At 37.9% G+C, this 24,580-nt stretch overlaps 2 protein-coding genes across 4 annotated transcripts in view; both read right to left on the bottom strand.

Moving 5' to 3' along the window:
• Positions 1–1,184: 1,184 nt before the first annotated feature.
• Positions 1,185–14,565, bottom strand: dpy19l1l (dpy-19-like 1, like (H. sapiens)). Its single transcript, NM_001002868.1, is given in 22 exon segments — positions 1,185–1,385; positions 1,466–1,591; positions 3,032–3,131; positions 3,287–3,461; positions 3,567–3,686; positions 5,140–5,164; positions 5,504–5,574; positions 5,769–5,840; positions 5,912–6,013; positions 7,762–7,842; positions 8,246–8,305; positions 8,544–8,630; positions 8,962–9,039; positions 10,404–10,503; positions 10,700–10,791; positions 10,888–10,945; positions 11,058–11,151; positions 11,460–11,580; positions 11,710–11,847; positions 13,546–13,633; positions 13,712–13,736; positions 14,241–14,565. Coding segments are annotated over 22 exon segments (2,193 nt in total). The 5' UTR covers positions 14,449–14,565; the 3' UTR covers positions 1,185–1,213.
• A 3,926-nt stretch (positions 14,566–18,491) lies between these two features.
• LOC137487862 (uncharacterized) overlaps positions 18,492–24,580 on the bottom strand; it is a 142,810-nt gene continuing 136,721 nt past the window's right edge. Inside the window, exons 5-8 of one of the 3 annotated variants that reach the window (XM_073926585.1) lie at positions 24,078–24,228; positions 20,836–21,418; positions 20,569–20,745; positions 18,512–20,490 (exon numbers count right to left, since the gene is read on the bottom strand). In XM_073926585.1, coding sequence (XP_073782686.1) covers positions 19,937–20,490; positions 20,569–20,745; positions 20,836–21,376 — 1,272 coding nt within the window. In that variant the 5' untranslated portion in view covers positions 21,377–21,418; positions 24,078–24,228 and the 3' untranslated portion in view covers positions 18,512–19,936. Of the gene's footprint in view, positions 20,491–20,568; positions 20,746–20,835; positions 22,326–24,077; positions 24,229–24,580 lie in introns of those variants that run through there. The other 2 variants (XM_073926584.1, XM_068214055.2) reach the window with 2 other exon arrangements.

Raw genomic sequence — 24,580 nt, 5'->3', positions numbered from 1 at the left:
TCTGAAGGACTCTCAGACCATAAAAAACTAAATTCTCTGGTCTGATGAGACTAAACGTAACGCCTGGCATTCACTTCAAAGAATTCAATTTGAGAAACAAGCAGGCACCACTCATCACCAGGCTAATACCATCCCTACAGTCAGGCATAGGGGGGGCAGCATCATGCTGTGGGGATGCTTTTCAGCATGAACTGGAAGACTAGACAGGATAGAGGGAAAGATGAATGCAGCAATGTACAGAGACATCCTGAATGAAAACCTGCTTCAGAGTGTTCTTGACCTCAGACTGGGGCGACGGTTCATCTTTCAGCAGGACAATGACCCAAAGCACACCACCAAAATATCAATGGAGTGGCTTCACAACAACTCAGTGAATATACTTAAGTGGCCCAGCCAGAGCCCAGACATAAATCCTATTGAACATTTCTAGAGAGATCTGAAAATGGCTGTATACCATTTCTTCCCATCCAACGTGATAGAGCTTGAGTGGTACTGCAAAGAGGAATGGGCAAAAATCCTCAAAGACAGGTGTGTCAAGCTTGTGGCATCATATTCAAAAACACTTGAGGCTGTAATCGCTGCCAAAGGTGCATCAACAAAGTATTGAGCAAATGCTGTAAATACTGCTGTACATGTGATTTTTCAGCTTTTTTATTTTTTATAAATTCACAACAAATTCAAAAACTCTTTTTCTCACATTGTCATTATGGGCTATTGTGTGTAGAATTTTGTGGAAATAAATGAATTTAATCCATTTTGGAATAAGGCTGTAACATAAAAAATATTAAAGAAGTGAAGCGCTATGAATACTTTCCAGATGACTTTTTGTGTTTGAATAAAATATTTAATACTTACAGATAAAAATAGCCAATCTTGGCTAATTCTGGCATATTTTACAGTAATGTTTATAAATGTGCATTGACCCTGTAGACAAATAAACTAAACTAAAAACAAAATGGTCAAAAAGGGAAATGACTTCGTAAACGCTACTCTGGACCAAACAGCAGCACCACAGATGGATCAAAAAATAAAAACTTTGGTCACAGTCATCCCGATAATATAAATACAGAAAAGAACGTGTGATTCAATACTGATCAGATTAAACGTCACGTACAGCTCATCAAAACAAAACAGACACCAGGAAAACACAACTGACCTTTACAAAAATACTCGGCGTTGTGTACCTATAAAGAAAAGCGGAGGCAAACTGCTGTTATCTCACGTCTCTCGCTGTTTTGGGAACTCGAAGCACTTTGTAAATGTTGTTGTGAAAGACTGTGGAGAAGTGAGGACGAGAATCCCTTGACATGAGTGTGCAGAGCGGCACTTTTCCAGCGTTTTCTGCATCCTCCACGTCCCAGATCTCAGGCATACTGCAGCCTGGCCTGGAAATAAAGAAATACATTTTTCAGACTGAAGAAATGATCAAAGTCGGTAGTAAAATCTGAAAGTGTGAGGTGTTTACTTGGAGCGTCTGGTGCACCACGAGTCCTCCAAGATGAAATAGTCGGCCTGCAGCTTTATTAAGTTTCGCTTAACTTCTTCAGCAGGCTTTCGACTGTACATGGCGTACACCATCTTTGTTCTCGCTCTGACAAATGATATTAAACACTTTACAATGACAACAAGAGCTATGCAATGCTATGCAACAAGAGCTATTTACACAAAAGAGCTATGTGTATTTCTACCTTTATCTACCATAGCCATCAAATTGACCACACATAGATTTTATTGCCTGCTAATTTCCCCTGTGACTTTAAAGATGCAAGCCTCTGTTGCCTGGCAACTTTCTGCTAACAAAAATATTCCCTTCTGATGGCAAAAAAATAACTTTACTTCAAATGTGTCTTTCAAAAGAGCATTTTCAATGCCGTGAAAAAGCCTTCTTCACTACTTGTGAACAATTGTGACATTCGCAGGTAGTCTACAATAGCCATTTATAGGCTGTATTACCAAAAATATTGTATTTTTAAGGTGATGACTAAATTAAATATGACAACAGATACAACAGACATTTAAATTTTAATATTACAATGGAAGCTTTGAATGTGAATGGGGTGTGACAATATGATGTCTTATATGAGAATGGTCAGAGTGACCCCTTTTGTAGTAGATATAAAATTCTGGTATTTCTAGTGTTAATATGTTGTGTGTTTTATTAAAAATATATATGTTGTCAGCTTAAAATGTATTTCAAGAGTTCACACTTAGTTGATGATAGATTATAAAGCTTGTTTAGCATGCTGTCCCGGGAGAGAGCCCTGAGCTCATAAGATCCTCGAGCCCAGGGCTCCCTCCCGTTGGAGGGCGAGACAGAAGTTTGAGCTTAGGTTGATCTCGGAACTCCCCAGCCGTAGTAGCTAATGAACAGATAGTGATTGCTCTTAAGATATAACTACTAACAATGAGCATGTCTATGGTGCTGATTTGGATTAGTCAATTAACTTAAGTTGCATGTTTTTGGACAGTATGAGGAAACCGGGGGGCCCGGAGGAACCCACGTGAAGATGGAGAGAACGTGTAAACTCCACACAGAAACGTTAGCTGGCTTGGTTAGAACTTGAACCAGTGACGTTCTTGTTGTGAGGCAACAGTGCTAGCCACTGGGCCACCGTGCTACCCATCTAGCAAAAAAGGAGGAGGAGGTGGAAGGGGGGATTCTTCAAAATTAAAATGGCTTTGCTATGGAACTTAGGATACTTATAGTGACTTAGGAATTGTCTGATTGGTGAATAATGCTTGACCAGCTGTGTCCATCATAAGCATGTGATCCTCTTGAAGTCAGTTAATAAATATATAAAAGAGCACTGAATGAGTGGAAGAACAGGATGCGGTGGACTGTGGCATAATAAAAGCTCCACCAATGTTATGCCATGTCCCTGATCATTAATTCCTTCAGGGTTTGTTTGTTATAAATATGCTCCCTCTAGTGGTGAAAATGATGTACTGTGCTTTTGATGTTGATTATAGTTTTCATTTTTTGGTATTTAACTATCCCCAAAACTAAAAATGTGAGTTACATGATGTCTACCTCAATCCTGCATCTTCATAGTGTGGGTGATTCACTATGGCTCTCCCTGTGGACAGTTTCACACTCGCCATAGTGGGCATCGCGCCAGCAAACACAGCAGCTACAGGGAGATCAAATGAATACAACAGTCACACACTTGTCAGAATGAAGTTGGCATGAAATCTTTTCATCCATTTAATGAAACAACCATCATGCTGTCTGATTCCAGCACTAAATTTGCAAAGACAGTAAATGTAAAAATCGGTAGTTTCTTACTAGGGCTGGTGCTGTCCTTGATCCACTCCAGGAGCTCTTCTTGAGGGTAGTTGCTGAATTCTCCAATGATGCTCCATTGACTCTGCAGATTCACCACTCCTTGCGCTGCCATGATGCACAATATTCCCACGACAGTCATCTGGAGTTTGAGCTTCTCACCAATCCAGCCAAACAGCTGCAGATCAAGAGCCAAAGGCTTTATTAGCATTAGCATTTACAGGCTCTAGGCAAAAATCAGCCTTTTTACATTCTGAATATACTCAGACTATGGTGGACTGACCTGTCTGGAGCAGATCAAGCAGGACATGATGCACATGTGAGGAGTGAGGAAGAGCTTCAGTCTCATGATGAGCACAGCCAACACTGCAAACGCCACCAGCTGCAGACTGTGGTAAACCAGCTGCAAAAACAAGACAACCTCTAAATATCAACTACATCAGTCACAACTTATACATTATATAAGGGGTCGGGAACTCTTGATTTTTAGAGCCATTGGGGTATGTAAATGTACATGCTGAGCAGTCCATTAATGAAGAAAAGACAATTAGTAGATTTTTTTTCTTTTCACTATCATCACTACATATAAATGTTGTTTGAATTTACAAAAGCTGTTTGCTCTTTATTGGTGTTGTGATTCAAGTTAATTTATTAAGATATTCAGTTCTTATTCAAAAATAAAGAGTTACAATTAAAAGAAAATTGTAATTGTATATTCAATAGGAAACTGATTTCTAGTGACGATTCAAATTTTTTAAACTGTAAAATATTTTTGAAGGGAGATTACTGGAGAGCCACGCATTTTTGGTCAAAGAGCCACATGCGGCTCACAGGCCATAGGTTTCCTACCACTGCATTAGATAATGTCATAACACAAATCTTGGTACGTATAGCTATGGAAAAAAAATTTAAGTGACGTCCTAAAATTTCTAAATTTCTTCAGGTCTGAGCTATGAGTTTGTGTAGAAATTTAAAATTTTTCTTCAGAAAGTGACAACTTCTGTTTTTATTTGTTAAAATGCAGGGTTATTCCACAGATAATGATTTAAGACATTGGTAAAGTGTTGTCTGGAATGAATATAAACATTTCTAAAAATATTGCTCCCTTTTTTGGAGTGGGGTCTGTCTACAGACTGCAGGACAAAGGTATAACATGAAGTGGCGTAACTTGTAGTACGGTATTGGCGTAACTTGAAGTTATGGAGACCCATGTCAAAACTATGATGTTGGTAAGATAGCGCTGTACATCAGTAGTGCTCAACCCTGTACCTGGAGATCTACAGGTACCTTCCAGCAGAGTTCATCTCCAACCCTGATCAAACACACCTGAACTAATGACTTAGGACATGAACAGCACTTGATTTAATTAGACAGGTGTGTTTGTTATAGGTTGCAACTGAAATTTGCAGGAAGGTAGAACTCCAGGATCAGTGTTGGTCACCATCAGTTACTAACATCTATACCTACCACAACCCTAAACCCAAACATCATCATTGTTAGCATCTAGACCAGGGGTGGCCAACCCTGTTCCTGGAGAGCCACCGTCCTGCAGATTTCAGTTGCAACCCATATCAAACACACCTGCCTGTAATTATCACATGGTGTCCAGGTCCTAATTAATTGGTTCAGGTGTGTTTGATATGGGTAGCAACTGAATTCTGCAGGAATCTAGACCTTCCCTAAACCTAAACCCAACCATCATAGTTATTAACCTCTACCTACTTCCCAACCCTAAACCCAACCACCAGTTGTTAAGATATTCAGCTATAGTCACACAATTGAGACACGGTCATAGATAAACTAATTTAAATTCAAATATTATCATTTTAGTTGAAATCATGAAAAGTTACTCTTACCACTCCCTTCGCCAAAAGATGGGACCTGAAAAAATGAAGGGCAAAGTTTAGACAGTAGGCTTAATGATCTAAACAAACTGTCTAATGGAAACATGATATACAATACCAATGTTTAGGGGTCTTACAAATATAAGCAATAATATTTCTAAATGTTACAATTTGTAATGTATTTTTAAGTAAATAAATGCAGCTTAGGAGAACAAAACTGCCCCCAAAACATAATATGACAAATTATATACTATATAGACAGAATACAAAAAGTATATTGACATTTTTCCTTTTGTCACAGATTTCACCATTTCACGAATCTGTCCTGATCACGACAATAAAGTGCTGCAGATCAGCCCGAACAAAACATACTCACTGCTCCGTTTCATCATCCTCTGACTTTTCTTGCTTCTCATTTCTGAGGAACACAATGACGTCCTGTATGATCTGTACTCAGGAAGCAAAAGGAGGAAGCACACAAAGAGAACTTTAATATGTAGATTACTTAGTGGCCTTTCAATAAACAGATTATCCAAAATGACAGAAAACTGTAAACATTGACTATGGGGGCAAATAGATAAAAGCAGGGCACCAGAAACAGGAGACGGAAACCATCCATTATCAAAGTGAAAACAACTCACCCTTCCAGCAATAAAAGCCACTATCAGCACATTAATTGGAAGCAGCATGGTCTTGATGTACCGGATAGGAGTCTGCAAACACATTAAGTACAATGAAAAAATAGAGAATAACCGTTGATAGGCTGCAGGAAAACATTACTCACATCTGCTTCGATGAAGTCAAATTCGGCCGCACATGTGTACATCATCGTGTCGAAGTCTTTGTAGCTTGTGAACTTGGATTTGATCAGACTGCTAATGTGGGCCTAGTTTAAAAAAAGAAAAGAGAGAAAAATGTCAAAAGCCGGATTATTATTATTATAATAAGTGCTGGGCAAAGATTAATCACATCAATAAAAGTCTGTTTTGACAATTAATGTGTATGTATTATATATATTCAATATGTATACGTGATATACACTCATGGGCCACTTTATTAGGTACACTTGTTCAACTGTTTGTTAACACAAATGTCTAATCAGTCAATAACATGGCAGCAACTCAATGCATTAAGGCATGTAGACATTGTAAAGACAATCTGCTGCAGTTTAAACCAAGCATCAGAATGGGGAAGAAAGGTGATTCAAGTGACTTTGAAAGAGGCAGGGTTTATTGGTTCCAGACATGCTGGTCTGTATTTTTCAGAAACTGCTGATCTACAGGGACTTTCACGCACAACAATCTCGAAATGGTGGGAAAAAGAAAAATATCCAGTGAGCGGCATTTCTGTGAGAGTAAATGCCTTGTTGATGCCAGAGCTCTGAGGAGAATGGCCAGACTGTTTCCAGCTGATAGGACAGCAGCAGCAGAAGACCACATCGGGTGCCACTCTTGTCAGCTAAGATCAGGAAACTGAGGCTGCAAAATTGGCTCACCAAAATTGGACAATAAAAGATTGGAAAAACGTTACCTGATCTGATAAGTCTCGATTTCTGCTGCGACATTCGGATGGTAGGGTCAGAATTTGTCATTAACAACATGAAAGCTTCGATTCATCCAGCCTTATATTAACGGTTCAGGCTAGCAGTGGTAGTGTAATCGTTTGGGGGATATTATCTTGGCACACTCTTAGCTCAATAGTATCAATTAAGTACCGTGTCAACACCACAGTCTACCTGAGTATTGTTGCTGATCATGTCCATCACTTTATGACCACAGGGTACCCATCTTCTGATGGCTACTTCTAGCAAGATAACCACCATGTCAAAGCGTGAATCATCTCAGACCGGTTTCCTGAACATGACAATGAGTTCACTGTACTCAAATGGCCTCCACAGGCACCAGATCTCAATCCAATGGAGCACCAATGGGATGTGGTGGAACAGGAGATTGGCATCATGGATGTGCAGCCGACAAATCTGCAGCAACTGCGTGATGCTATATATGTCAATATGGACCAAAATCTCTGAAGAATATTTCTAGTACCTTGCTGAATCTGTCACAATCACAAATGATTAAGAAAGTTCTGAAGGCAAAAGGGGGTCTAACCCAGAATTAGTAAGATGTACCTAATAAAGTGGCCTGTGAGTATACATACATAAAAAAAAACTATAAAACAAATTGTTACAAAGATTTTTTTTTTAAATGGATATATAATTTGCATCATATACATATATATATACTTTATTTCTAAATATAAATAAACATCTCATCAAATATATGCATGCATGTGTATCTATAAATACAGTGCATAATAAATACACACACATTAAGTCAAAATAAACATTTATAATGATATTTTAATACTATAATATAAATCATCACAGCACAAACTATTATTTGCAATTGATTTATATTTTATTCATAATTACCATGACATTCACAAGCATTCCTACTGACTTTTTGGAGTTAAAACGGTGACTGAATGATTACATGAATATTAGATGTTCATACATGAGCCTACAGAAATATATTGGTTACGAATGTGTATCAGTACAGCCCTACTTTATATTAATCAGAGTTTAATGTGCACAGGTTTGATGATCAGAGCAAGAGACGCTCTTATTTTACTCACATCATCTGACGCTCCAAAGATCACAGACAGCATGAACTTCAGAATAACAGTGGAAACCACCCATGCAAAGCACTGCGTGACCTAAAAAACACACCACAATTTCTGCACATTTACACAGTGGCCATATTCATCTGTTTAAACACACGAAAACAACATTAACATTATAGCAGAGACTGTAAAACCCATATCAAACACACCTGCCTGTAATTATCACATGGTGTTCAGGTTCTAATTAATTGGTTCAGGTGTGTTTGATATGGGTAGCAACTGAAATCTGCAGGAAGGTGGCTATCCAGGAACAGGGTTGGCCACCCCTGCACTAGATTATAGATATTCCTAAAACTAACATCTGACGAACTTTATTTTAATTTCATGGGATCTTTAAAAGCCATTGTAGTTCGAACAAACTGGTGAAACGCATAAAAGGTTTACTGCTTTTGCCTGAAAACATTGTAGTGTAAACGACCCCTGAATGTGCTCTTACCCACGTGATGAGGCCAGGTCTGAAGGTACCAACCAGACGGTCCCTGAGTGCAATAACCCCCTGAAACGAAAACAGAGCAAGCAGTGAACCTGACATGGTTGTGTTTGTGCACATCTATTTGTATGCACTTTGCACTTATTTGGTCAGGCTTTGGCGCTATTTAACTATCATTTCCTCTGCAAGAAAACATTCATCATATCAGCTTCAGTGCCCTTAGAAGCCATCATTACTACCCTGTGTGCTTTCCTGAGCAAGTAGCAAATGGGTGTAAACACAGTACCAAGATAGTCCAACTCACCCAGATGGATACCAACGAAGAGGCGTAGAAAGATGTCAGAAGCATCGAGTTCCCGAACATCAGAAGAAAACAGACAGCCAGGGAGACCTGTGAGGAGCAGTCAGTGAATCAGCAATGCAACATGAGCAATAGGTCACACTTTATTTTGATGTTCCATTTGTTGAGTTTAAGTTACATTGCATCTACATGCCAACTAATTTGCATTAGATTATAAGTAGACTGTTAGGTTGGGGTTAGGGTTAGTGTAAGTTGACATGTACTTGCAAAGTTTCTTAAAGTCAGTTAAATGTCTGTTGAAGGAGCAGTAACAGCTGATTTTAAGTAGACAGTCTACTAATACTCAAATGGGCCATCAAAATAATGTGTTACCGAGCAATATTGTGGCTCTATCAGTCAAGTCTTTATAACTTTACATTACCATGTGTGTCACTAAAATGGACTGCATTTTTGCTGGACTCAGATATCCCAGGATATATGAAGCAAAAAGGGAAGCAACCTGTGAAGTGCACAAACATTCTTGTCATAGCATTCTTTGCTGCAAACTATTCTCGCTAAATATTGCTCACTTGTTACACTGTGTCATAACTACATACAACACCATAACAGGCAACTTATTCATGATAAAACAACTCAACTTACTTTATTTCTATAGCACTTTCACAAATCACAATGATTACCAAAGTGCTGTACATAAAACGCATGTAAAATATACATAAAACCAAAAAACATAAATTCACATTACATGATTAAAAGCTAAAGAAAAAAAGTGTGTTTTCAGTGACCTCTGAAAAGACTCAAAGTTTGAGCTGTTCTTAAAGAGAGTGGGAGATCGTTCCAGAGTCTTGGAGCTGCTACCGGGAAAGCTCTATCACCTCAACATTTTAAGCGTGATCTAGGAACTTGCAAATAGAGACGATCCATAGAGCGAAGAGATCTCACAAGTTGGTGCTTAATAATTAGCTCAGAAATATACTCAGGGGCCAGGCCATGGCGGGATAAAACAAGTTTGTCCTAATCTTCTGCCGGTTTCTATATCTGTGACATTGTGGTAAAACAACAGCATAAACTACAAAGACAATGATCACCTCAGGTGCAGATTATGTGCTTTATTCAGTGTTAAATGCTACTAATGTGAGTTTGAACACCATTTTTAGCGACATTTATTACTATTTAAAGCAGAAGCAGATAGTTCACCTCAGATAGGCATGGGCTGGTTTAAGATTCTGACGGTATGACAACCTTGAATAAAAATATCACGACTTCACGGTATCTAGGTATTGTGATTACTGCTCTAAAGCATGTTCTTTATGTCTGAATGACTACATAAATGTGAGATGTTCATTAATTACCTTACAAAAAACACTGGTTATAAATGTTTACACTGCAAAAATGCTTTTCTTACTTAGATTTTTTTTGTCTTCTTTCTACTCCAAATATTTAAAATTCTTATATCAAGAAGAATTTTCTAGACAAGCAAAAATAACGTGCCAAAATTAAGTGAGTTTTTCTTAAATACAAGCTAAATAATCTGGCAAAGGGGTTAGCAAAATAATCTTGTTTTTTCTTTTGACATAAGATTATTTTGTTTACCCTGTCGGTAGATTATTATAAACATCTGCTAAATGATAACATCCAAAACTTTGTGGGTTTTTCTGTTTTTCCAAAACTTCTCCAAGCCTGGAAAATGCCATGTCAAAAATCCATGACTTTTCCAAGATTTCCATGACGCTATGAACTTTGTTTAAAACTTTTAAGGCCTAAAATTTAGCTTTTAGATCTTAAGACCCCACAGATATCCTGGATAAGAGGGCCTCAGACATAAGAATATGAGTTACAATTATGTAATCCGTTATCACTCACCTGAGTAAGTAAGACAAACTGAGCAAACTGCCAGGGCAACATAAAGAAAACATTGGAGATCCCCAAAGCCATCATGGTATTCTTACTTGGGTTCTTTGTCCTTCCAAAATTAAAAAATAAGCAACAGGAAAGATCTTAATTGTACAGAACAAGCATATGACTAATAATCAGGTAGATATTAAATAAGAACCATAATATATACAAAGTATTGAGATATTCATAGTATCACTTGAGCATGTAATGCTGAATATGAACTCTGATAGATTACACCAAACATTTGGAAGAAAGCAAGTTACCGAAGGATGTATGTGAGCAGAAGCATCTGAAGAACCAGAAAGGGGTAAGAGAAGCTCTCTCTCAAAGGTGGCGTCCACATGACCCGAGTACTCTAAGATTCAAGAGTTCACAATCTCTTTAATTTAAGCCCTTTAATCAGGATTTAATCGGAGGACAGCACATGCTTAAGAAAGCAAAGCTCCTTTACCTCTCCGTGGTTAAAGAAGAAACACAGAACTGTCACAGTGCCTCCCAATCGACTTCCACTGTAGGAAGAGCCAAAAACAACTGCATCAAGTTGTAATCAAACTGCTTTTTCTGTATAAACTGAAGAACTCTCATCTGAGATCAGAATCTAGGCCATCAAGGCTCCATTACCTCAGATATGTTCCATAAATGAAGAATAGGCTCATCATAGCCCCATTTAACAGGAACACAAAAGCGACATAGAAGTATGCAGGATCTCCCAGACCTGTGAAAAACACCCGTGTCAGTAAAATTTAGAAAACTAGTTTGTCAGTCACACAACGAAAAAAGAAACAGCACCTTCTGTCATCAACACTCTAAAAATAAACCCTCCCTCGTGATGAGAAGTAAAAGTTGCAACACAAAAGTCAGCAGTGACCTGTTTTTAAAGCATGCAGATTAATGGCAAGCACAATGAAGAAAACCTTTCTAGGACAGCAAGTAAATTAAAGGAGACTGCGCACTTTCATAGTGATATTTGCAAAGTACTGTGCTGCAAATACAAAAAAGGAGATATTTGGACTGCTCAAATACCTTCACAACTCTCCACTGGATCCAGACCCTCTCCTCTGTTGATGGTCCAACATAACTTGGTGGGGAACCCAAAGAAGTTCATTGTGCTGCTGTATGCTCTGTACCAGCTGGCCAAGACCACCTGCCGTACAGGAGATAGATCAAACAGACACCGTCTTCACATAATGGCTCAATCCTTTAAGCTCAAGCAAATAGTGCAGGATAAAAGCTTTTCTTTGACATTCAGAAGATGCCAAACAGGACATCCCACCTCAGGGTACAAGTTGAACCTCTTTAGGGTGTTGATGACCAGCGGATATTCAGTAAGACGGTCATTCATGATCATGTAAAGACCATCCATAAAGGACGGAGCCTCGATGATTGTCTTGAAATATGAGTAATACAGTCCCTAATAAGAAAAAAAAGCCATTGTGATCTACTCAGTAGCATTATGTATTGCACATACCAACCTTAATCCTAACTCTATAATAAATGCATGTGGATAATCAATATTACTCAGTATAAAAAAGGGAGCAAGCAGAAGGAAAGTGAGCGTGTGATTAATATCACTTAGTACTTGGATGTCCAATTACACTGTAACAAGGATACAGTACAATAAAGTGCAACCAAAATGTTCATTCAAGCTGTATATTTAACTAGGTCAGAGATGAGATGACTTATGTTGGTGTCGTCATCACATTATAGACATAAAAATGAGTTTATATGCATGAAAAGCTTATTAACAAATTAAAGTGTCCACTTTGTTTTAAATTACTTAAAATAATAAAAATGTCAAAACATACGTCAAGACACATTCCAGTGTAGGCGAAAATGTACATCTGCACTATCATTGTTTTGACACTTGTAAACCACTTTGACCCATATACTCATGGGCCACTTTATTAGGTACACCTGTCCAACTGCTCATTAAGCTAATTTCTAATCAGCAAATCACAACTCAATGCATTTAGGCATGTAGACATGGTGAAGACGATCTGCTGCAGTTCAAATCGAGGATCAGAATGGGGAAGAAAGGTGATTTAAGAGACTTTGAAATTGGCATGGTTGTTGGTGCCAGATGACCTTGTTCTGAGTATTTCAGAAACTGCTGATCTAATGGGATTTTCACACACAACCATCTCTAGTGTTTACAGAGAATGGTCCGAAAAAAGAAAATATCCAGTGAGCAGCAGTTCTGTGGGCGCAAATGCCTTGCTGATGCCAGAGCTCAGAAGAGAACGGCCAGACTGGTTCGAGCTGATAGAAAGGCAACAGTAACTCAAATAACCACTTGTTATAACCAAGGTATGCAGAAGAGCATCTCTGAACACATCCAACCGTGAGGCGGATGGGCTACAGCAGCAGAAGAACACTCCAGGTACCACTCAAGGAGGCTACAGTTTGCACAGGGTCACCAAAATTGGAAAATAGAAGATTGGAAAAAAGTTGCCTGTCCTGATGACATTCTGCAGTGACATTCGGATGGTAGGGTCAGAATATGGCATCAACAACATGAAAGCAAGGATCCATCCTACCTTGTGTCAGGCTTGTGGTGGTGGTGTAATGGTGTTGGGGATATTTTCTTGACACACTTTGGGCCCATTAGTACCAATGATCATCGTGTCAACACCACAGCCTACCCGAGTAATGTTGCTGACCATGTCCAACCCTTTATGACCACAGCGTACCTATCTTCTGATGGCTACTTCCAGCAGGATAACGCAGCATGTCATAAAACACAAATCCTCTCAGATGGGTTTCCTGAACATAACAATGAGTTCACTGTGCTCAAATGGCCTCCACAGTCACCAGACCCCAATCCAATGGAGCACCTTTGGGATGTGGTGGAATGGAAGATTCGCATCATGGATGTGCAGTCAACAAATCTGCAGCAACTCCGTGATACTATCATATCAATATGGACTAAAATCTCTGAGGAATATTTCCAGTACTTTGTTGAATCTATGCCATGAAGGATTAAGGCAGTTCTTAGGGCAAAAGAGAGTCCAACCTGGTACTAGTAAGGTGTATCCAATGAAGTGACCAGTGAGTGTATATTTGTTTAATACATATATATATATACGCATTAAAAATAAAGCAGAATTACCATCTCTGTTCGGAAAGCCATTTCCTTCTCTAAAGTAGACATGTGTGAAAAATGTCTGTCATTTTCAAACAGATGTGAGAGATGATACCTGAAAGATACAAGACTTCATTTATTCTGTCACAAGAAGAAAGGTATCTGCATACTTTAAAGATTAAAAGCTACTTACCAATGAAAAAAACCTGCAACAACAGCTATAAAGAGAAACAGATCATATTGAGAGAATTATTTGCAGGTCAGTCAGATTGCTACGTGGCCACATTTGGGGGACTTTTATCTGACCAACCAAAACACAATTGAAGAGGAACAAGCTGTACTTTTAAAGCAGATGAAAGATTCTGATAAATAATTTTTATACTTAAAACTGTAAGTAGTTGACAAGAATAAATCTTAGGAACTGTCAGTATATGAATGGCAAATACCTGTAGTGAAATGATGTAATTTTGACTGATTGCTAACAAACTTACAATAAACATCCGAGCATTGCCCAATAACCACAGTTTTAAACCTCTAATTTATTGTTTATTAATTAAATCAGGTCATTAATTACATTTATCAATTTAATCTAATACCAAACAAATGAAATATGGGTTTTGCACAACTTTGTTTACAATCCGAGCTCCTATAAACACTGAAAGCATGCTAGATGCTAACCAAAAAACCGTTAGCTACCTAGCAGCTAAAGCAGACATTCTTACCGAGAATCAGCACTGTTATTCCTCTTACAAAAGCGGAGGGGCTCAAACCCAGTCTGTTTTTAATAAACCCAGCAAAGAGTCCGTTTTTACTCTGAAAAGCCGAGCCTTTCCCATCTTTTCCGCGCCTGCATTTCCCCGACACGGATTGACTCCTGTCTTTCTCGCTGCTCTGCTCCTTGGCACTTGGTTTTCTGGTTTTTACTACCATGTTTTCATATTTCTGTGTAGCAGGACGGCAGCAGGGGCGCGGATGAGCGTTAAATCAGTAGTTTGGCTCTCGCAGACGCCTCTCATCTGTGGCTCTGCTCAGTTTCACCGCTGATCTGTTGAATGAAGCGGGCATCGCATCGCCCCCGTCTGGACGCGCCACTCAACTGGCAGCGTCACTTACCATGGCAACCTCTTCAGGAATCTGCAAGGTGGAGTGGGTAAACCTATGGTGTAAACGTTGTAAATAAAATCCCCCCCAAACTGATCATCAGATGGGAACCATGAACTTCCGGTTAGGGTGCACGCTGGCGCTGTTAGCTGCCGCTACCCACGGACAATATTTTTAAAGAACTTTTTAAAGAACTTCTGTCTGGACTACACAGTTGACAGTACATCTACTGTATAACGCATAGCACTTTATGCTAAACCTTTGCACTTTCCACTGCACCGGTCTGCTTTTGGTGCTTATCGTGACTTTGTGACAGTCCTGTCACAGCAGCTGTCACTCAACTCAAACCCGGAGAAGAGACGAAACGACAATGAAAGCTCCTGACCTGCTTGTTCGGGTCATAACACTCTGGATCTTCCTCGCTGCTGTATATCGCCCTGCGGAGCTACTACTCCAGTATTCGGCAGAGGAACTTCTTCAACTCCGCTCCCACTTCTCGGAGACTCCGTCAACGCTGCGCTTTCATCCGGACATCGCGGTCCGGCCACGTCGGAGATATATTCACCGAGGATCACGACGGTCCTACAACATTGACAACTCATCCCAAATACGGTCTTTCTGGTCGTCTAACCCTCGCCAGGCATCAAGGTCAGTACGATCCATTGACCGTAATGTACTCACATACCCAGCAAACTCCGCTTCCAACGAAGCATGCAAAAACAATCTATCTTTTGGACTACTCAACATTCGCTCGTTATCTAATAAAAGTCATCTGCTGCAAGACGTACTGTCTGACCATAAGTTTGATTTCCTCTGTCTTACTGAAACTTGGCAAAGACATGATGATTTCTTTTATTTTAACCAAGCTGTTTTACCAGGATACAAATACATTTGTAAACCCCGCACTACTGGACGGGGAGGGGGCGTGGCGATACTCTATAAGGAGAAATGGAAGGTATCTCAATTACCTGTTTCTGAATACCCCTCTTTTGAGTCAGTCATCATTAAAATTAATGGGGCAGTTCCGACTATTCTTGCTACAATATACCGTCCTCCTAAAAGCAGTTCAACCTTTTTAACTGAACTTTCTGAGTTTTTAACTGAGCTGTGCTCCTTGTCTCCTAATGTTATTATGCTGGGTGATTTTAATATTCATATTGATGCTGGCAACAATATTAATACAATCGACTTTTTATCTTGTTTGGACAGCTTTGGAATGCAGCAATTTGCTAATTTCCCTACACACACTAAAGGCCATACCCTTGATCTCATCTGTTGCTCTGGAATAATCCCTAACAAATGTACTGTTTCTGATCTTCTTATATCCGACCATTTCTTAGTGTCTTTTTGTGCTCAGCTTGCAGTTTTTAAATTGCAGTCACCCCGGACAATCAAATTTAGAAACGTTAAGAACATTGATTTATTACATTTTTCAGATGTACTTAATAGTTTTGCATACAATGTGGACTCATCTTCTGCTGATGCTCTGGTGTCTATTTACAATAATGGACTATCTGAAATTTTGGACACTTTTGCACCTTTACAAACCCGGACTGTCTCTTTTTCTGTTTCTGCTCCTTGGTTTACTTCTGATCTGCATCAACTCAAAACTAAAGGTCGCAGGTTGGAACGGTTGTATAAGAAGTCTGGGTTAACTGTCCACAAAGAAATGTTTACAGAACATGCTCATCATTATAAGGAAGCATTACTTAAAGCAAAATCTGACTATTATGCTAACAGGATAGAATCTAGTCAGGGTAACTCTAGATTACTCTTCTCTGTAGTTAAAAAATCATTAAGTTTTCCTGACACATCACTTTCTTCTTCAACTGAGTTATGTAACAGCTTCCTGTCTTTTTTTGAAACAAAAATTGAGGACATTCATCATCAATTACATACAAATATTTCAGCCCCTGACTTCAGCCAAAATGTTTCTGAAATCATCACACATTTCTTTTTTGATACTTTTACCTTACCATCTACTGCTGAAATAGTTGGTCATATACAGAAATCTAAAACTACCAACTGTCTGCTTGATCCACTTCCTACATGCTTAGTTAAGACCTGTCTTCCATCATTGTCCACACTGATTACTAACATTATTCACAAATCACTGGATTCTGGATCTGTCCCATCTTTACTTAAAACTGCTGTAATCACCCCAGTACTAAAAAAACCTGGAGCTGATTCATCCAATTTGGCCAACTATAGACCAATTTCCAATTTGCCATTTATCTCAAAAATACTGGAAAAATGTGTTGCATCTCAACTCCATAAATACTTTGCTAATAACAATTTGTTTGAGCTCTTCCAGTCTGGTTTTCGTCCCAACCACAGCACTGAGACTGCTCTTGTCAGGATCACTAATGATCTACTATTGGCAGCAGACTCTGGTTTACTGTCAATTCTTATTCTCCTGGACTTGAGTGCAGCCTTTGACACGGTTTCGCACGAGGTTCTTTTGAATAGGCTTGCCTCACTAGGGATCTCTGGCACCCCTCTTTTATGGTTGAAGTCATATCTTGAAGATCGTACTCAGTTTGTTCAAATTAAAGATTTTAAGTCAAGATCGCAGATTGTCACTACTGGTGTCCCACAGGGTTCTGTACTGGGTCCACTCCTGTTTATCATATATCTCCTGCCTCTTGGTCACATTTTCAGAAAATACAACATACAATTTCACTGTTATGCTGACGACACTCAACTCTACCTGTCCACCAAGCCCTCCTGTTCTTTTCCTCCTCCTGCTTTGAGCAGATGTTTAGCTGAAATAAAAATCTGGCTTTCAGCTAACTTTTTAAAATTAAACAGCGACAAAACTGAAGCCCTTCTCATCGGCACTAAAAGTGTTTTGGATAAAGCTGATAAATTCACTATAGACATTGATAACAGTACAATTTTTCCCTCCATGCAGGTAAAGAGTTTGGGTGTCATCTTGGATAGCACACTCTCATTTGAAGGTCACATTAATAATATTACACGTACTGCATATTTTCACCTGCGTAATATCACTCGTCTCCGCCCTTCTCTCACAACTAATAACACAGCAATTCTCATCCACGCATTAGTTACTTCACGTCTTGACTACTGTAATGCACTTCTTTCTGGACTTCCTTCCAAACTTCTCCATAAACTCCAACTGGTTCAGAACCATGCAGCTCGTGTCATCTCTAGGACCCCATCTCATGAGCACGTCACACCACTCCTCTATCAGCTTCATTGGCTTCCAGTAAAATATCGAATTGATTTTAAAATATTACTTCTAACTTTCAAGGCACTTCATAATCTCGCTCCTCAATATCTCACTGAACTTCTCCATATCTACACCCCTTCTCGTACCCTTAGGTCAGCTAACAACTTCACTCTGGCACCACCTCGCACTCGACTGAGCACAATGGGAGACAGATCTTTTAGCTCTATGGCTCCTAGGCTATGGAACTCACTTCCATTAGACCTTAGGAGCAGTGATAGTCTTCACAATTTTAAATCACGTCTAAAGACCCATCTTTTTAAGCAGGCTTTTACTTAACAATTTTTTATCATGTTTTTATTATGTTCTTTTTCGCTATTGCGTTTTAACTTGTTTAGTCAATGATTGTTTTTAGTAATGTTTAAGTTGTTTAGCATGTCTGATGATGCTTACTGTAAGGCGACCTTGGGTGTCCAGAAAGGCGCCATTTATAAATAAAATGAATTATTATTATTATTATTATACCCTAATCATAAAACCTAGCTACTGCAGCAGAAAAAAAATATTCATACTGTTGAATTTGAAACGTATTTTATATGTAGCACAGGCCTGTAGCCAGCCCGGACCGTTGAAATGGGTGGTTCTTTATTTCTCAAAAAGTTGACCTTTTTTGCAATTATATGCTTAATTTTCTATTTAATTATGAGATTTCAATACATTTCAGGTACTTTTTTTTGCTTATCAGATGGTCATCCTAACCACACCTTTCTACCAAAAATATTTACTAAAGAGTTACAATAAAAAAAATATGAAAAACACAATCACACATAAATGACATCATATATCATTAGAAAACATATATATGAATCAGTTTCAATCTAAAAACCAGCCTATTGTCTATTAGGAAAATTATAAATAACAAACTGGCCAGAACATGCAACTTAGTCAGAATTTGACCATTTGAATAAAAATAACAATAATAATGAAGAGCTTTACAAGTTATCAAGCCTCTCTTGTAAAAAAGTGCATTTGAAAATTCATGAATAGCAACAATCGCCAAATTAGTATTCAAACTCATTTTAATTTGGGCCACTTTTGTTGCTTCACACCTTTTTATGGCTCATTTGTTTGTATCAAGAGTAAGGCCCAAGATTTAGAATTAAACCTGTAAACTGTTTTCTCTATTTAGAAACAATACAGTAGCGAAAGATGACTTATCTTATGTCAGATTGTGTTTACAGCTGGATGTTGGACTCATGAAAAATACTTGTTTGCATTGGCCAAAACTATTGAGAATTACACTCAGTCTTCATTCATTCATTTTCTTTTCAGCTTAGTCCCTTAATTAATCTGGGGTTGCCACATTGGAATGAACCGCCCTTTCAGCTGCAACCCATCTCTGGGAAACACCTATACACACTCATTCACACTCATACACTATGGACAATTTAGCCAATCCAATTCATCTGTACTGCATGTTTTTGGACTGTGGGGGGACCCCCCACTGTTTTACATAATTAACATTTGAACAAACATGATAATTAATTTATAGCAGAAGTTTTATTGAAAAATTGCATCTCTTTATGTCTGTTGTGAGTCACTTCAGATCCCAATCTGTTTTAGAAACCCAGAAGAGACAAAAGAGACCAATTTTAACTGCTCACTATGCTAAACTTACACATAAATAGATGTATTTTGCTACCTTTGGACAAATAAAGGGAGTTTCATTTTATTTATTTGATATTTGGATTTATTTTGATCGACTGTCTGTTTAACAGGCTGACATATTGCAAGTTGTTAGAACTTTATATTTGTGTATAATACATGTGAATACACTAATTTTCAAATCAATGGCTTTTAAATAATGAAAAAAGAAAATGTAAAGCTCATTTCATAATTTGTCAAACATTATCATAAGTAAAATGTTATTAAGATTAATTTAATAATTTATGCAAGGTGATGGAACCTTTTAAAGCAAGCTGAAAATCTTTCTGACCCACAAAAATGTGACATTCCTTAATGCTCAAATAACTGATTAATACACAAATAATCATTAAAAAAGAACAACACAAAGAATAATTTTAAAGTTTGACAACATTTAATGACACACAAAAAACAAGAATAGTCCTAAAAATAGGTTGCAGAGTGGAATCTTGAAAGCAGAGGAGGGCTTCTTGTTATTGAGCGAGTCCTCTTCATCTTGACATCATTATCAAGTGGGAAAAACATGAAGTTTGAAGGAAGAGCAGGTCGCATAGCAACATGAGCTGGTTTCAGAGCAGGCAAATTTGCAAACACAGGAACAGGCAGAGGCACATGTTCATCCATCTTCACTCCACTTGTAAGACGTGGCAGGCTGGGTAAGGACAGGTGAGACTCAACTTTACAATCAGACCCACATGAAGGGTCGGCGCCGTTCCTCTCTGCCTTATTTACTAAAGGAGGAAACCTGGACACTTGACGTTCTGGAGCTTCGTCAATGATCTTCTGTCTGCTCAAAAGCTTAACAGGAGCACAGCGTCTCCTCAAAACAGGCGAGTGTGTGGAAACAGCAGCAGGATGCTGGGATTTGCCTACTCTCACTGGAACACACTTTGATTCCAGTACAGGCAGTTTTGAGTGTCCAGCAACAGGATGTTTGCGGAGAGGTGTACGCTTGTCCATCCTCACAGGTTGGCTCCCTGAAAAGGCAGCAAAAAATGAGCAAGGGGCAACACTGAGGTCAGACTCACATGAAGGGTTGATGTTTTCCACTGTACCTTTCATCATATGATTGGAGTCCACGCCCAGCCATTCTGAGGGTTCATCTTTGAAACTCTGCTGGTTGACAGGCTTCACAGGAACACACTTTGACTTCAGAACAGGCAGTTTTGATCGTGGAGCATCAGTATGCTGACGGAGAGGCCTACAATTATCCATTCTTACTGACTGGCTCCCTGAAAGAGGCACAAAAAATGAGCAAGGGGCAACAATGACATTAAAGTCAAACTCACATGAAGGGTTGATGTTTTTCACTGGAGGCCTACCTTTCTTCATATGATTGGAGTCCACGCCCAGCCATTCTGAGGGTTCATCTGTGAAACGCTGCTGGTTGACAGGCTTCACAGGAACACACTTTGATTTCAGAATGGGCAGTTTGGAGCGTGGAGCAGCAGGACGAGGACGGACAGGTGTACGTTTATCCATTCTCACTTCTCGACTCTCAGAATGGAGCAGAGGAGATAAAGAATGGTCAACGCTGGCATCTAGGTCAGGCTCACATGAAAGATAGCTGATGTCTTCCAGTGAAACCTCCATCATATGTTTAAGACACCTTACTCCTCGACGTTTTGGCAGTCCATGACCATCAGTGAACTTCTGCTTCTCAGCAGGTTTCACAGGAACATGGCGCAGCTTCAGAACAGTCAGGTTTGAGCATACAACCTCATGCTGATGGAGAGGTGTACTTGTGTCCATCCTCACTGAACTGCTCCAGGAATGGGACAGAACAGACGAGGGACGGTCCGCATTGGCGTTCAGATCAGACACAGGTAAAAAGTAGCTGACACTTTTCACTGAAACTTTCATCTGACGCTTAGGAGAGCTCACGTCTTGATGTTCTGGCACGGACTGAGTGTTAGACCACATGTTGAAAAAGTGGGGTTATATTACAACAACAACTACTAACTGGATTCACCAAGCGATAATGGCGACTGTCAAATGTAACTCTGCTCACCGTGGAATGGCCGCTATGATGTCAACATTCTTTAGAACGTCCGCGTGCCTTCAAACCTGTGACGTTCTATCAGGCATCATTTAAATCAGTGGAATAGCCCATATTCACGTATACAGGCCTTTTATTTACATAATACATTTGTTTATTTTATTTATAAATTCATCAAATCGGTTCTCAATTTACTCTGAGCGCACTTTTTAAACGACGGGTTTAACGCAGTCAGATTTGGCACAGATTTATTGGGTCTACTGTATAAGTGAAAGCGTGGCTCCCTCTAGAGGTAATAATCTTATATTAGGCCAATATTGAATAAATATCAGATATTCCTCTCCCTCCAAGTATATATGGAGGACGAAACCTACGCAAACAATAAACAAATAAATACGCAAATATATAAATAAATGACACTGGGTTCACTTATGTAATTATTCACCTGCTCGTATTAATTATTTATATATTTATTTATGTATTATGAATTTGTGAATTTTTATATGCCTTTATTGGTTTATTTGCCTATTAATTAATTAATTAATTTATTATTTTATTTATGCAGGAACTTATGGATTTATTTACTCATTTATCTGGTGGTTTAAAAGACACCCCACTGACAAAGTCCAGAATTTGGTACCTACATGAGCTGATTTGTCCCATTTTTGACTACTAAGCCATGATAAATTGTGGACATAACCGGAAGAAGAAGGCTTTAAGACTAATTTAATTTTTAATTATTCAAATGACTAAATACTGACTGAGGAAAACTAACTGAACTGCCCAGTTTGTTATTTGTCTATAGGCTACAGTGTTTTTTTTTTTGATTAATGATAAATTGATGATGATAAATGTTCATATTTCTATTTAAAACATCAAATGCTAATATCATAACATTATTTATAAAACTCTAATAACTTACAGTTTAAATGCACATCAGTGAATATACCCGTATAGTCAAATAGTATTTTCAGCACTTCGACAAAATTGCAGGAAATATTTTAATACATAAAAGTGTGTCACCATTTGACAAGCAAATCTACCAATGCTTAGCTCATAAAATATCACCAAAATGCAGTATTTTAACCTCAATTTATTAGAAAATGAGGCCAATAACTGCAAAACACACACACAGATATATATATATATATATATATATATATATATATATATATATATATATATATATATATATATATATATATATATATATATATATATATGATTTTATTTATTTGATATTTAGATTTGTTTTGATCTACTGTATGTTTAACAGGCTGACATGTTACAAGTATAAATGGTTAAAACTTGATGTTGGTGTATAATACATGTGTGTACACTAAATTTAAAATCAATGGCTTTTAATTGTCTAACCTATCATCTTAAACAGAAATTTTATTGAGATTATCTATGCAAGGTGATGGAACCTTTTAAAGCATGATGTTTAATAAAATTATAATGCTATTTATTTATTTATTTGTTTGTGTGTTATATATAATTATATTTAACTTCTATTGTTGGGTCATTTGATGCCATTTCAAATTTTAAGGTTCTATCTGACATTTTTGTCAAAATTGAGTTATTAACATATATTTTTATTAAATGACAACTTATTTACATTATGGGATGTTTTTCTATAAGTTGTTTACATCTATCTATCTATCTATCTATCTATCTATCTATCTATCTATCTATCTATCTATCTATCTATCTATCTATCTATCTATCTATCTATCTATCTATCTATCTATCTATCTATCTTCAATATCTTATATAGTAACAAAGTAATATTAGGCTATGTGTAAAAGATTGCCACATATATTGTAATCTGTGTTGCTGCTATTTATTTGATCTTATGATTCTTTACACGTTTTTGGATGGGCAGAATAAAAGCAACCATTGCCCCTAAACTGCATGCTAAATTACTAATAAATGGCAACATTTAATTGGCTTAATATATGGAATAGTAACACACACTTATATAGTCTATATTACATATATAAAGTCTGTTCGGTTAAACAACGATGGTCGTTTTGGCTGTTTTCGACTCACAAAGAGGAATCGGCTCATAAGAGTCATTAGTTCAGGAATCGGACTACACTGCCTGGAGTCATATGTTAAAACAAAATCAATCGCTTGATGGCGCTGTAATACAGAATATCGCGCAATTTTATGTAGCTGACTAAGCTTTTAGAGTTAGGTTAAATTATGTTTTAGATATGTTGCTTAAAAACCATCTGAAACATTTAATCCTTGTAAACGTATAGGCTTTACAAGTGATTATTGGATTTAACATTCAAATGGCAAAAATAATTAAAAAAAACTGTAAGCTAAGCTAATTTTTGTAGGGTAAAATTATTTTCTTGTGGTAAATAAGCCTAAATTATAGTTTGGGATTTTGAATGACTACAGTATTTGTAAAACCTACTGTTGCACAACGATTTATGCATACTGGGATAATTAAAAGTCAAGTATCTGAATGTTGTTGCATATTATCATGCTTAATATGGGTCCAGTTAAATAAAGCATTGGTTTAATGTTTGATTTATAATGGAACACACTTACTTTGGTATCGCTGTGTTTTGCTTTGAAAGCTTTATGTGTCCAGTAAGTGTTGGGTTGACTGTCTGATTTTGTGAGCTGGAGCTGCTGGAACTGAAGCAGCAGAAACTGTTTGGTTTGGATGAGAACTGAAGAGCTGAGGCTGGACGGGTTTCTGGAGGTGACGTTACATGTGTTTCTGTTAATCTCAAACAAGGCCAGAGCTCACTTCTCAACACGGCATCAACACTGTTTGTTTTTACTCTTTCTATTCACTTGTATGCCCTGAGATGAGAAAGAAGGTTTCATAGAAAACATGCATAAGGACTTGACATACAATGGCTTTGTCTAGTTCCCATAGAAAAGAAATCTATAAAATATTAAAAAAGGTTCCTGATTAATATAACATAACAACAACAACAACAACAACAACAATAATAATAATAATAATAATAATAATAATTTTCCCAGAGATGGGTTGCAGCTGGAAAGGCATCCGCTGCATAAAAACGTGCTGGATGAGTTGG

The sequence above is a fragment of the Danio rerio genome, chromosome 16 (assembly GCF_049306965.1).
Source record: "Danio rerio strain Tuebingen ecotype United States chromosome 16, GRCz12tu, whole genome shotgun sequence".
NCBI classification, from domain to species: Eukaryota; Metazoa; Chordata; class Actinopteri; order Cypriniformes; family Danionidae; genus Danio; species Danio rerio.
The sequence above is the reverse complement of the archived record's forward strand: the minus strand, read 5'-3'. Positions and strand labels throughout refer to the sequence as shown.